The 15,636-nt window shown below is 37.9% G+C and overlaps 1 protein-coding gene across 7 annotated transcripts in view; it reads left to right on the top strand.

Annotated features, from left to right (window-relative positions):
* Window positions 1–15,636, top strand: part of CDC42BPA (CDC42 binding protein kinase alpha) — a 149,630-nt gene that overhangs the window by 51,075 nt on the left and 82,919 nt on the right. For all 7 annotated transcript variants that reach the window (XM_077925626.1, XM_077925627.1, XM_028724492.2 and 4 more), the window contains exons 3-5: window positions 5–88; window positions 3,509–3,604; window positions 4,257–4,405. In XM_077925626.1, the coding sequence (XP_077781752.1) occupies window positions 5–88; window positions 3,509–3,604; window positions 4,257–4,405 (329 nt within the window). The remainder of the gene's footprint in view (window positions 1–4; window positions 89–3,508; window positions 3,605–4,256; window positions 4,406–15,636) is intronic.

The following is a 15,636-nucleotide window of genomic DNA, read 5'->3' as shown; positions in this document are numbered from 1 at the left end:
TCAGGTTGCAGTAGTAAAATTGAAAAACGCAGATAAGGTATTTGCCATGAAAATATTAAATAAATGGGAGATGCTGAAAAGAGCTGAGGTAAGACTCTCAAGAAATGTATACTCAAGCTTCTGTTAAGATTATTAGTTTTGGCTTCCGTTATTGAAATAAAATACCATGAAATAAATGCAGAACTAGATTATTTATAAACACAGAACATTTTGGGAAATAATGCCCAATCTAAAACATTTCCATTTCCAAAACTCCTTCTGCTTTGTATGCTTAATATTACCCTGCTTGCAAAAATGATTTAAGATCTTTCCTTCAAGTTTTGATGTCTAACTTTTAAAATATAGATTTTGGTCTGCTAAGATGTTTTGATATGGATTCTGCAACCAGAGAAACCCAAAAATGTGTTTACAGAGTACCTTAAAAGCTACTAGGCATATATACAATTTGCACACAGTTCTGTGTTTAGAAATAATCTAGTTCTGTTTGCAGAACCAGACTTCCAGGCATAGGTCCCTTGCTGGGAACAATATGACATAATCTGTATGTGCCCAAGAGTTCCTGTGACTGGATCTCAGCATTAAGCAATATGTACACTTTGGTCATATTACTGGATTGGGATACGTCTACAGTGCCCAAGAGTGTGCACCCCTGTGTACAGATCCTTATGTATATCAATGCATCAGTAATATTTTGTGGTATATTTGGATTTTGTTCCTTAGGTGACAGATATTAGTAATGGTTGATGGAAACTCCTTATACTTTATGAATAGCATTTATTATTTGCATATTATAAGTAAAAAAGGAATTTAAAACCTGAGCGTCACACTTATAATTCCAGTATCTCCCTTGTTCCATAACCAAATGATATCAACATAGGTGCATATACAGTTGTCTTAGTCTGCATCAGACTGGTCCAATATTGTCTTTTCTAGCTAGTAACAGCTTTCTCAGGCAGAACTTTTCCCCCACCCAGCTTATTCTTTAACTGGAAATGCCAGGAAGTAAACCTCAGATGTGAAAGCATGTGTTCTACCATTATAATATCCAGGCCTTGGATAGCAGAAGGAGAGAGGGAAACTATAGTTAGTTTCTCTCAAGATGCAATGGATGTCAAGAATTCCAACCAGCAGAACTTGTGGGAAGAGAAGCTTGCATAGAGAAAATAGTTCATAGGCTATAAATAGCCTTAGTTTAAGGGGAAGGTTCTTTTCAAACCAAGTCTGTTATGATACATTCTCTTAGAAAGCTATCTCTATTTAGCTTTATATTTTACATACCACAATTGTTAAATTTTTGAAATCTAAAATGCCTCCGAGTTTAAATAATGATGAGGACCTAGGGGCCTCATTGCCACATCATGGTGAACTATATTTAACTGTGGATGCAGATACTATTCCTGCTTGGATCCTCCCCTTGCTTAATGTTGGGGAATGTTTCTCAGCCTGAGAGTTCAAGGGCAATATTCTTGGGGCTGCATGCCAGCAATGGCCAAGTACAAACCATGGCTTCACCCAGCAGTTTGTTTGCACTGAAATAACCACAATCCGCAGTTTGGACATAGTGTTAAACTAGGGGTTGCCATTTGTTTCTCCCACACACTTGGTGATGAGTGAATTAGGAGCCATTTGCAGGTTCACAGTAGACCATTAACTAGTTTGCTGTGACCTGCCAATGCAGCCGGTAACTCAAAAAGCACTGCTAATATTTTTTAGATGCAAGTAATAATATGCATGATATTTTTATAATAAAAGGCCATGATTAAAATGCCTACTTGAGGGGAGCCTGGATAAAAAGACACATGAAGAAAACACGCACTCTATAGCTACACACACATACACAAAGTTTTAACATGTGGAATGGCATCCCTTCCAGACCATGGTAGATTCTACAACTAATGAAAATTGGCAGTTTAGATATTTAGACTCCATCCAAATATAAACAGTGGGATGCAAAAATGCAGCTCAATTCCCTCATGTATACTGTAGTTCATTCCACAACTCTGAATGGTAGTTAGTATTATTTTAGAAAAAAAATACTGCTTTTGCTTCTAGTTAAAAATAGAAGCCTGAAACAACTGGATGGAGCAAGTTTAGCCTTTTGGGTATTGCATGCCAAAGTTCAGGATCCGAAGAGCTAGTTGTAGTGCAATCCAACGACTGTTTACTTGGCAGTAAGTCACATTCTGTTCGTCTGTGCCTTATGCCTATGAGGAGTCTTTAGGATTGCATCCCTCGGCTGAGTAAACATTGTACTACAGTATTGGGCTTTCAAAATTTATTTGTTTTTGCTCTGTTGAATTGTTAACTTGCTTTTTAAAAACACAAACAACTTTGAACAGCTGCCACCCATATAGTATCACAATTTCCCCAGTTTCAAAGGCAGCTTTTCATGGTAGAGGGCTGTGGGTTGATGGGTTGATGTTTGAGAAAGGCAACTTTACTTCCACAAGTTGGCTATATTTCTGGAGAGTTAAAGCTGTTATATTTCATGAAGTATAGTAGGTCTATCATTGGCTGTTGATGGAATCGCCATATTTGTGCAACTGAATATTAGTTGCTGAGAGAGGGCGGGCTATGGGAGAGCAATTGCCTTCTCACAGCTTGGTTGTGGGCTTCCTTGGAAGAATCTGGTTGGCTGCTGTGGAAAGTAGGTTACTGGACTAGTTAGACTTTTCTTTTGACTCAGCATGGATCTTAATGTTGTACAAAGTGTATAAAAAACTTGAGCATTCTCATTATACTGCTGGTTTCATATTATTACATGTCTGTATACAGTAACTTTAATATCTGACGCTTAAGCATACTAGGCAGAAAATCTATACCATACATGGAGCCTTGAGAGAAATTCCATTGGATGGAATTTTGGGTCTTGTGCTGATTTCATAGACGCTGTGCACAAATAAACCTCCTGATTGATAAGGAGGTATGCGAGGCACAGTTTACAATCTTACGCTCCTCTCTTTATGGAGTTCAAAACCCCAAACCCTACCAGCCGTAAGTGTAGGTAAGCTAATATTATGATGGCAGCAGTAGTAATCATTCAGGGATCCCACCTTATCATAATTGAAAGCCATCTTAACTGTCAGCAGGTGAGAAGTAAAAAAAGTTGTGATATTACTCATAGCCAACCCCAAATCGCTTTCCTATGGTTAGCACAACTTTGCTGTGGTTAAGTGATGGTTTAGTTCAGGGTTGGGGAAAGTGTGTTCCTCCAGGTGTTGGTGGACTACAATCCCCATCATCCCTGACCTTTTGCAACACTGGCTGGGGCTCATGGGAGTACAACAACATCTGGAGGGCCATGGCTTCCTCCCCCATTTTAGCTGGAGAAAAATTGAGTCTGCATTGGTACTAAAGATTAATGCAACCTCTTAATAATCAGATCATTACTCTTGGCTGCAGGAGAGATGACTTCCTTGTAATCCTACAGTGTTTCTAAGCATCTATCTAAATATATTTGTTTCATTATTCAAAATAGTACCTAAAATATTATTTTTCTACCCTCCAGACAGCTTGTTTTCGAGAAGAGAGGGATGTGTTAGTCAACGGAGATAACCAATGGATTACAACATTGCACTATGCCTTTCAGGACGAAAACTACTTAGTGAGTGTTACTTCAATGTGCTCTTTAAAATTCCTTCATTTTTTAACTTTATTTATTTTACAGATTTATAAGCTGCTTCAAAGCCAGAAGCTATCAGAGTGATGTACAATAAGAGAAAATGTAACTCAAAACAAAATATATATGCTCTGAAAAAAATAAAACTGTTCCTAAGGACTCTAAAAGCAATAAAACCATTTTTAGAATCATACACTTAATATTTCATAAATTGACTAGACCCTACTTCTGGATAAGACTTCTTAAACAGAAGCTTCTTAAGTAGCTGCCTAAGGATCAAGCCACTAGGTGGCTTGTCTAATTTCAACTGGTAACTGATTCCAGAGGACTCGAGCTGCAACACTAAAGGTGCATACACACCATATGTTTAAAGTATGTGGCTGGTGTGTTCTACTATCTTCCCTTGCAATTGGTAAGAGAACAAAATGCTGCAGTTCCATAAGAGACACTGCTGCCATAGCAATACAGTTTCAAGGTTGCCCCAGCATTACAGAACTTCCTATTGCAGTAGTTCTGCAATAGGAAAAGCACAATTACTGTCGCAGCACTGGAATTTCCTGCCCTAGTTCTGTTGTGCTTTTCGCATATTTGCCTTTCTAAATTTGTTATAAGTGCCTTCTGTTTTCTTTTTTCCTAGTACCTGGTAATGGATTATTATGTGGGTGGTGATCTGCTTACCTTGCTTAGTAAGTTTGAGGACCGGTTACCTGAAGAAATGGCTCGCTTTTATTTGGCTGAAATGGTAGTAGCAATTGATTCTGTACATCAGCTGCATTATGTCCACCGGTAAGTATAATCAATGGAATATATGAATCTTCACTATTTGATCTAAAGCAGTGCTCACATTTCAGCTCCAGAAGAAAATGAGGGAAATACTTAGTTGTTCTTTAAAGAATTACAGCACTGAAAATTAGCCAGATGATTTTGTTGCTTTTTGTTATTAGTTGACTTTTTGATAAAACTGGAGGAAACGCTTTGTGGTATTCAAACTTTTTTCATCTGTATGAGTTTCACTAAATCAGTCCTTTGGAGGCTTGGCTGAAACAGCATTTAATATTATCCAGTAACATATGGAATAACAATACTTGCATATAATTTGTGTGCTGTGTAAAATTTGCTATGAAATGTATGGTTTGTTTTTAGGATAGATGCTTTGCAGAATCAGGACTTGCATTTGGAATGAGACTTGAAGTTTGGTTCTAGTATACATCATCAAAGAGATCAAATACTGATTGGTTTGTGTCCAGAAAATTAAAGGATAAACTTATTTGTGCCGATAATTTAGAAGCTGGTTTTGTCTCTTTTAATGCAGAGATTATCCGTATAAGGGTTGTAATGCTAAAGGCAGGCAGAGATATTTCCATAATTTATCAGTATTTGCTTAGGTCTGATATCTTTGAAACCAATTTCTATAAAAGAATAAGGGCACAATCGATTCCTCCACAAGATGCATGCAGATAGCATAGTGTGAAATCTCTGTTTGAACTCATTCACACCAGATAAGTTTTGTGTACCATACTTTGTCTCTTCCATGTGAACTTTGCACAAACTGCTTTGGCAGGGCATCTAGCATCCCAGGTCTAAGATATAAAGATATAAATTCTACAATACTTTCCAGGGAGTAAGTCCCTCTGAATTTAGCTGGACTTAATTTTGAGTAGACAACATAGTTTTGTGCTGTATATTGTTTGTTTGTTTGCTTGCTTGCTTGCTTGCTTGCTTGCTTGCTTGCTTGCTTGCTTACTTATCGCCCTATACCCAGAGGTCTCTGGGTGGTTAACAGAACAATATGCAGCTGATAGATTCATGGAAGATAGCGAGCTTGTGGGTGTCACTGAATTAGATTGTGGGTGTTTTTAACAAATGGATTCTATTTGTGACTTGGCTATGAAGTTCTGAACATTCCGGTTTTGAGGTTTCAGTGTTCCAATAATATTCTAGTGTATTTATGATCTTAGTTTGGGCCTATGCACCATGTGTTGACTGTGCTGCTGTGTAACTTGTAAATAATTTTCAATTCTTGCTTATATAACTACTGAATTAGAAGATTAAAACCAGCACATAAAGGACTAAGATTTGACTTGACATACTGCTGAAACTAAATTTGTTATAATTATAATGAAGTATTTTTGAAGAAGGTGGTTGTGGTTACTAGATTTACTGTGTTGCTTGTAGTCTGCAAGGAAAATATTTGCGTTAGAACAGTTAGAGGATTGAAAAGCTAAACGTGCACAATTCTGAGGCTGTTATCTTGTTCTACTCCGTACTGAATGTCTGCTCCATACATTGCTACTGAATGTCACTGTCTGAATATAATAAACAGTGACTTTATGACTGTAGTGGTATGTGCTTCTCACCTATTTGATGCTTGCTTTATGACTTTTATTGAGACTCTCCTAGACTGTGTTGCCCTAAAATTGCATCATTGCTTTCTTGCCTGTAACTTCCATCTTGCTATCCCATTTCGTTGAGGGTTTTCCTGCTAAATAGAGAGTTGTGTTCTGCATACCTTCCAAACATAGCTTGACTTAACTGCAATTAAAGGCCTTCATGTTCTGTGCCTTCCTTATGTCATTCAGGTTACATACACGGGACATTGTAGCATCCTCAGTTAATGTTGTGTGAATTCCAAACATATTTCTAGTTGACAAACTGACTCTGTTTCTTTCCTACGATACGTCAGTTATATTATCTATGTGTGTTCATATATTTTCTTACAAAACTGTCTCAAAAAGAAAAGTACTGTAATGGAATATTGATTTCTTGAGATCCAACACTTCAACAGGAACTACAGTAGCAGATTGGTTGTCTAAGGAAGCTGGATGATTATTTAACTGTGAAATTTCCTTGAATGTTTATTGAAGATTGCCATATTTATTATATTGCATATTATGTTATTATTTGAGAAACTATATTTTGATTCATGATGTGAACTAAAGTTATTTTGGTTTTGGTTTTGTTTGGAGGGGCAATACTAACCATTAGTGGTTGGTTGTGTGGTTCAATTCAAGGTAGGTTTACAACCTAAATAACTTGGGAGAATAGTAGAGATAGGTTAGGCTGAAGGAGCATTGAAATCAAAGTTGGTTAAATGGGAAGAGCAACAGCAGATATTTCAGAGCAGATGAAACTCTAGTGATCCTGAGACTTAATAGAAATACATAAGATGGCAGGAAGAAAAGTCAAAAGCTTCCAGGGCAGTAAGATTAAGAATGAAAAAAGGGAGGTAGCACATGGGACTCTGAATAGCTCTGTTGGTAGAGCACGGGACTCTTAATCTCAGGGTCATGGGTTTGAGCCCCACATTGGACAAAAAGATTCCTACATTGCAGGGGTTGGACTAGATGACTCGTGTGGTTCAACTCTGCAGTTCTGTGATTCTAGAACTTTCAGGAAAAGGAGGAGGATGTTCCTAAGGAGCAGAATGTGCAGTTAGAGACACCTGGGAGAAAGTATGAAGAGAATAACAGGGCAAGTGAAAGTTGGTGGACATGACTGGTGTGATATGTGCCAATGGTGTGATTGCATGGATGAGGTGGTGAAGGATTTTAGGAACGTGGCAAGGAAATTAAACATAGCAAGAAATGGCAAGCATTATGAGCAATGAAGTCTCTGAGAAATGGGCAGTGGCTTGACATGGAAAGGAGTGGAACTGAAAAGAGTGGATGCAGAGTAGAAAGGACTGTCCTTCAGTGTGTCAGCATTACTGCAGTAGCTATGACTAAATTATTTGGGCCTTTCCATCTTGAGCCATCGTTTGACTGCAGTGCATAACGTTCTGTAATATTTTCCATCTTCAAATGGTTAAGCACACCAGAGTTAGATTAGCTGTTAGTTAAATTAGATGTTTGCAGGCATGCTTCTTGTCTTGCTCATACTCCTTTCATAACAGATTCCCATGTCTTTCCTAGTATTACTTGCAGCTTTTGCCAACGAGACTGGCTTGCCTGTTTCATAAATCTCCTCGTTATATTCGAAATGACATATTTTATCACTTGGATTGCAGTTTACACAAACCATGCTTGTAGGCATAGTTTTCTTTCAAAAATTAAAAACTGCAAAAGTCGTTAACTTGACCAGTCATTGAAATGTGACCCATTTCCCTTTTATTTTACTTGCAGCTGTAACAGTAGAAGAAAAGGGGGGGGGGGTGGATTGTATGTTCAAGTGCTCTGTTCTAGAGGAAAGCCTGGGAACTTTCCCTGTCTAGAGGAAGCATTTGACAAGATGACTATTTTCCAGTACTTAATAGAGGTGACAAAAACCTAAGCATGTGTTTCAGGAACTTCAGGTAGGGGCAGGGAACCTCAGGCCTGGGGGCTGATTGTGGACTCCAGTCCTTTCTATTATCAGGGGGTCTTATTCTTTGTTTCCACTCTGCCTTAGCTAATTCTGTTTTAAAGGGGGGTGGATCACTGAGCTCTTGTTTTTAAAAGTGTGTGAATAGGCGTAACATGCCTTCTGTAATTCCTGGATTAATTGAAATATTTAAATTAATTTAGTTGTTATCCCAGCATAAGAGAGTGACTTTTTAAGTACTTCTTGGGAAGTAATGGTTCACAGAAATGAAACAATAGGAAAAGAAAAGAAAAAAATAATGCACAATACTTAAAACAAATGACTCACCCAAAACATCTCATAAAAAATTAAGAGAGCCAGAGGCTGGAGAACATAGTTCAATAGAGCTACCGCTGTGCACTTTGAATGAAAATATAAAACAGTCAAACATTTGATGTTCTTATTTTTTTATTTCAATTAACATTGATTAGTTTTCAGTTAACCTTGATTGACCCTTTTTTCTGATTCATTTGATTATTGTCTCCTATATAGTAACATTGTTATATGATAAAAATAAACATGCCAGATAATAGCTTCAGTCGCACAAAAGAAGCACATATTTGGGAGGGCCTCCCCTACCTTTTCTCTTTCTACCATGCGCCCATCAAAATTTTATTCTACTTTGCAGTTTAACACCCATGGGCAAAACAGCGCCTGGGTGGCACATTTGTGCTACCTTGGGTTCCATGACAGAAGAAAGATTGGATATAAATGTAATAAAAATGAAACTGATGGTCCATCAACAGTATTTTACGGAATGCCACTTGAGCACTATTATTTCTTTTATACAAGTTGGCCATAGTAGAGCCATAGAAAACCCTAGATCAGTAGAGCAATAAAGCAGATGGCATGGCAGTGAAGCAGCAGTTGAGTTCCAGCTATAGCTGTTACTGGGAAATAGCAGGGTTTTCTTACTGTAAAATTGCAAATAGTTAACTCTGCCTCAGAGCCCCTGTTTCATCATTTCAGTACTTTGCTACATTTATCTAATAGTTGTCCACAGTAGATTGCTAAGTACTGTTTGCTAATCTGTGAGAGCCACAAGTCCATTATGCTAGGCATCAGTTGCTTATGACAAAAGCACAAAGTACTCTTCTTTGGTCAAAGATTAAAAACTCCCCAGAAATACTTTCCATCTATTATTGGGCAAGCCTGTGCCTGTTAAAGATGGCCAAGTGACAGAACTGGGGCTCTTTTCCATACCCCTACATCATAAATAAATCTAGTGATTTATTTTTAGCATTTATTAGTCATCTTCAGAAATTTCCCAAGGCAATGTAAGGAAATTAAGCTTGGAATTTCTGATGAAATGTGATTATGTTGAGGCCAAAGGAAACCTAAAGAGCAAAGACAGAATTAGTCTGAAGCAGAATAGTACAGCTGCTTTTAACCTAAGAATGATTTTTGTTTGTGTTCTTAATAAATGATATTCATTTGGAATATTACATCTGCTGCATCTGACATATGTTAAAAGCAAATTTCCAGTTTATTTATCTTTGTGGTTTTCTATGATAATAAAATCCTATTTGTATAATAATACAATAATAATAATGTACAATACTGTTAGAGTTCAGAGCTTGTGTGAGCAGAAAGCTGATCGTTTAGTTCCAGAACTCAGCAACCCATTTTAATACTGAGGGCGTTCCCAAGTCCTTTGGGTTCCCATTTTGTGAATACTAATAGAAAACAAGAATATACAGCTGGCCACTACTTCCATAGTCCATTCCAAACAGAATGAAAGCAGAGGGTCAGCATGTCACTGCCCCATAATGTCCTGAGCTTCAGTGACTTCAGAGGAAGAAATTGGGCTGAAATAGCAAGGGATAATATGGATGCATATAGGCTGAGTTGTATGATCTCAAAGCTTGCTTTCTCCTAGAGTTATAACATCAGCAATTTCCTACTTGCCTAAACTGTGAACAGGACTATAGTACTTTGTTATGGAGGTTTAGACTAGGTAAGCAGACTAAGCTCAGCAGGGGCATGTACTATATGAAAGTGTGTGTGGGGGGGTGTAATTTCCCAGTTAATTATTTTCCCACCCTGTAATTCCTCATAGGCCCTCAGTTTGTTTAGTTGTAATCCTGAGAACACTATGAACAATTTAGACCTATGTGTTCAAATACATGTATACCTTCTTTTCAAGAAAAGGGAGGAGGATAACAAGATGCATACTTTTCAAGCTATGCATGTTGACTTGATATTCCTCAAATTTTGGGTATCTGCTTCAACATATAGTCCAGTACAGTTTGCTGCTTCTCAGTCAGTGATTTTTCAAAGATTATGCTTTTTCCTTTACCTAAGATGTGTAGTGGGTGTTCTGATTCTTTCCTTTTTTCAGTACTTCAGGTGACATCAGAAATAGTTTATTACCATTTAGTGCATTTGCACAAAGAGACTGTGAAACAGCAGGTGGAAAATTATCTGTTTGAGCAGACAGATCAAAAACGTCTGTCGTACTTCCTGGGATTACAGCTAAATTACCAGTGATGCCAAACCTAAATGTTGATACCTTGTCACTTTTAAAAGAAAATTGGACCTTTCCTAATCATGTAAATTATGATTTGCTCATCAGGAGTCGCATTTTTATGAGGTATATGCCTAGTTGAGCAACACATAGCTGGGCTAATTGATGCTAGGCTTTTCCTGATGTCTTTCAAAAGGGTTTGTCGAGAGCTGCTATTGATTCAGGTGCAGTTGTGTTTATATAGTTTAAAAGCTAATAAAAACATTTCAGAAATCTTAACAGTTTCTTGAGCAGCAGGAAGTAGTGATATTATCGTCCCTATAGTTCAGCTGCTTTCAAATAGCAAAACTGGCTAAAATCCAAGCTGCAAAATTTTAAGGAAGCAGAGTACATTGTGGTGGAAATATACCTCAGAAGAGAAACAAAGTAGACATGACATCTTTTATGTCTTGTGTCACTGATTTAAAAACCAAGCAAACCTAAAAGACAGTTTAAAAGAAGGCCTGAGATTGGAACCATGACGCAGTGAGATGAGATACAGTATTGCCAGGGGTGGAGGAGTGATTCTGATTGGGACTACATGAGGGCAAAGGGTTATATTCCCCGCCTTGCATCATGGTCCTGACCCACCTGCCTGGACAGCTGGTTTTAAAAAAATCAATCTTGAAAGGGCAAATTGAACTCGATGCAAACCTGATATATAGAAGTTAAGAAGTATTTGGCTTTACTGAGACCAGTATTACCCTATCTGCATCGGTAACAGGATTTTTATGGGCCCCATATAAATTGATCAACCAAAAAGCTTTGCTCAGAACCAGTCATCTAACCAGTCATACATCTCCTTGTATTGCTTGGATTCTGACATTCAGGTTTTTAGAAAATTCATAACATAGGGCAAGGTCATGAGTACCAGAGAGCAACTTGAAAGAGCCTAAGGATGGTATTAAGCTGAGAGCAAGTGAGGCTGTTCCCCACCACCACCCAAGGTTGCTGTGTATCCCCAGGCCTTAACAGGTTTGCTCCTGTTTAGGCTCCAGCCAATATGGGATGGGAATCTTGTACAGGGCTTACCAAATGGAAACTGGAGGAAGTGGGGAAGGAACCATTTTTTCCCTCCATATCCTTCCTCCATTGTGTTACAAAATGCTAAAGACTGGCTGCTCGCCTTGAACCTCAGTACATTAGTGTGTGTATATGTGTGTGCGTGTGCACGGGGAGAGAAATCTGGACAGTGAAAAGGAGGAAATAAACTTTTAAACAATCCCCTTCTGAGACCTCCTCTGAAGCATGGGAAGAGATTATCTGTAGCCATTTGGCACACATCCCACCACCCCGGACCGCATCTCCTCAATGGAGAGGGGGGGCATGTAAGAGAGAGAGAAAGAGAGGAAAAAGAAATATCAGTCCATAAAGTAAATTAAGAAAACACCTCATTCTTTGCTCACCAGCTGCGATGAATGTTTGTTCACACAGTGTATGTAAACACACACGTTTCGGAAGTGTGCCTACTACTAGCCCTTTATAATATTTAGAATTCCCAGCGTGCACGTGTTTTACATGTATTACTTCTGTTGCATGCAATGCTGAAATTTAATCAGCAATAGAGATTTATAATTACATTTGCATAATGGCAAGGGCTCTTACTTTTGAATTATTTCCACCTCAGAAAAGGTCACAAGCAGTCACTTACAAGAGGTTTGTTAGCTAGTTGGAAAACAAAGAGGCAACTAGATAATAAATAACATTGCTTAAAGAGTGGCAATGGGATTAACTGGCAAGTGATTCTAATTTTATAAGTAGCTGATATGCTCCTTATATAGTATTTAAAGCTCACCAGCAAAATAATAATGATACAATTTGCTTTAATGCTGTAATTCTTAAAACTTGGCATAAGAAAATAAATAAATGGAGGGAAGGCAATATTTTTTAATCCTTGATTTTCATTCCTTGGATTTGATTTTTAATTATTATATTTAGTTCACTGAATGGAAAATGTGATCTATTCTTAATGCTCGGTTTTTCTTGGCTTCTGAGTGTTGCTAACCTGCTTCAGAGGGTGAATTTGATTGGTTTCCTTGCAGAAAAATATGCAGAAATGGCGTGACCAGCTGGATAATCAATATCTCCTTGTAAGGGGCTTACTAACCTGGCGCAAACGATAGACACCTGGAATTAAATAGTTATGAGTCCCATAACGGAACCATCTTCACTTTTGTTGACCCCTAATTTTCTTCATTTCAGCAGTATGATTAAGAAAGGTGGCGTGCTATTACTGCTATTGTTTAAACAACTAGGAGTCAAAAATGGCTGCCAATCTGCTTCAGATCACCCAGAGATCTACCAGAAGATCCAGATCTACCATTTGTCTATCCCTGCTCTAGAAAATGCACTATCTGTTTCTGAGTTTTCACTTTTCCATGAATATCTGCATGGGTTTTCCTTAAAATTGCTCACAAACTGCTTATTTCTGGACAAGGTAATTTGAAAGATAATGTTTTGGAAAATACATGAGGGATAAACATACTTGAATTATCTGACACTCCTCCCCCCCCCCCCCCGATCTTTCCTGAAGATTTTAAAATAGATTCTGTATAGCCCACAAGAGATTACAGGTATTAACGTTCCTAGTGGTTTGGATTTGTGATCTACTTAATCAGGCCTGAATTTCAACCCCCACCTGACATTATGCAGTGAGATATTTTCATCACTCCCACCCTCCCTTTCATATATAGGTTACCTTATTAGCCTAGCCTTACTAACATGATGGTCTCTAAGTAGCTTATGCTCATTTTAACAGGGACTGTAATTAGATAATTGAATGTGTAGATTTATTTTGAGACATTTTCAGGCATAAGAAAGGTATGTAATTTAGAATATTTTATAAGAATATACATACATACATAATTTTATTTGTATGCCACCTCTCCATGCTTCAAACCATACTCAAGGTGGCTTGCAACATGAAAAAATACATAATTACAACATAGCCAAAGGTATTTATAAACAATAAACAGAACATAAAAAATACACAACCAAATTGAATAATTTCCATATAAATGATAAAATATAAAAGAGATACAAAAAAATAATATCAGTAGGAGCAGCAAAACCCCTACAATGCCCCAACGCAAGAGTCTGTTCAGCAACCTCAACCTTTGTAGCTGGAGTCAGTCAGGGCCCTCCCCTCCCAGACCTGGTGGAAAAAAGTCTGCAAATCAAGGAGCAGGCCTCCCTGCCAAGATGGTCTCCGGCCTCTTCAGCATCCTAAACTTTTGTAAATGGAGTCAGTCAGGGCCCAACCCCCCAACCCCCCGCCCAGCCAAGTAGAAAATATAAGAACTGTTGTAGAGCTGTAGGGAAATGGTCTATTCAGTATGATATTCTTTCACTTAGAGTGGCTAGTGCCACTTGCTTGGAAAGGGATGTGAAAGAGACAGTGTCGCTGTGAATACCCTTTTAGCTACAGCATTTTTTAGCCTGAGAACTAATAACCTAAATAAATAATACTGAGTTTATTAAGGGCGCTCTTAGCCATTTTATTTCGACATTCAATAGCAGAATAATAGTGTTCCGCAATTAAAACTTGGAAAAGGTATATCAAAATTTTACAGCCACTTTGCTCTGTAGTTTGTATTTCATTTCCCTTTTTAAACAACCTTTAAATAGCCAGGGCATTTTCTGTTCCCTAGAGGGTTTTGGCAGAGGTCTTGGCCGCAGGGGTCACTATTACATAGTGAGTGGTTCAGCTAGTAGAGCATTCTGAAGGGTCTGCTTGCCTTGGGAAGAAAGGCCTTGGAAATGTTTTCTGTATTAATTTGTGGGGGTAGAGGCTTGCACATTAGTTACTGGGAAAATATCCCTTAAGAGACTAGGATAAAACTCACTGTGGACAGTGATGAGCTCTGCTTTGAGGCCATGATAACAGATGTATACATATATGGCACTAAATTGGGTCCTACCCTCCAGAGAAGGACAAAACAAGCTTGCTCCATCTTCCATGTGGCAGCCCTTTAGAAATTTGAAGGGCTGTCACATGGAAGATGGAGTAAAGTAGAGAGGACCAGAGAACTCCATTTGGCCCCCAGGCCTGAGGTTCCCTATCCATGACCCAGGCTGTCCCTCACTTCAAGTCTTCAAGCCAAGGCTGGACTGCCATCTTCTGGGAATGCTATAGCTTGGACATTTGTGCCTAAGCCTGTCTGTTGTTATATTTTTAGTTCTACTGATTGTTGGGAAGCATATATATAAAATAGGCTGCATTTTTATGTAACCTAGGTAGCAATTTATTTCTTTGAAGAAAGGGTAATAAATGTAAGTAAGTAAGTAAATGCAACCTTGCTTCTGTATATAATGGACATTTCCATTCAAAGCACATTAGATCACCCATTTCGTTGATTTTTGCACAATAATTTTTACTTTGAGCATACTGCTCCACCAGTCCAAAATCAGAGCAGTTTCCATCTGACTTAAGCATAAACAAATTATTTATTTATTTACTTAAAATGTGAAATTGCTCTAGATTGCAATCCATAGTAAAGTAAATAGTATTTATTTGTTTTTTGGTTTTTTTTAAATGGTAGTATATGACAACAGACATATATTGCTGTATGTTGATATGGTGGTGTTTATTTCCATTTTCTTTCTGTTCAGTGGAATTTGAAGCCTTATCCTATGCATGTTTACTTAGTCCTTTTGTCTTCAGTTGGATTTACTCACATGGAACCATGTATAGTATAGTAATATTTTTTTAATCCAGAGATGTTTTGATGTGGTTCTACTACCTTGCATCCCCAAAAGTAAAATGGTAGGAATTGGTTATTCGGTAGTCTTATCTCAGTCAGTGCCAGTGTTTGTCCATTCTTCATGGAGAAAGGGAGTGGCTTTGCTAGTTGTGTCAAAATAGAACAGTATAAAAGGTATCTGGCCTATATTTAGTTAGAAGTAAAAGAGGTGAAAGTCTTTCTAAAGACTGGGGTTACAGTATCAGGTAGCAATTTATATTATAACAGCTGAACGTATTTTGGATTCCTCTCTAGCTTCTCCTTTTCAGGATTCCTTTGACAGATGGTATCCACAGATGGATGTAACATTCTTAAGGAGATTATTCTTTTTACTCCTTTATCAGCTAGCAACTCCTACTACCACACGGGTCTAAAAGCTCTCACATGAATTAGCCTTATACTTAGCAGACTTTAATTATTTAATCTTTAAA

The sequence above is a fragment of the Podarcis muralis genome, chromosome 3 (assembly GCF_964188315.1).
Source record: "Podarcis muralis chromosome 3, rPodMur119.hap1.1, whole genome shotgun sequence".
NCBI lineage: Eukaryota > Metazoa > Chordata > Lepidosauria > Squamata > Lacertidae > Podarcis > Podarcis muralis.
Note: the sequence above shows the minus strand (reverse complement) of the source record. Positions and strands in the feature narration are given on the sequence as shown.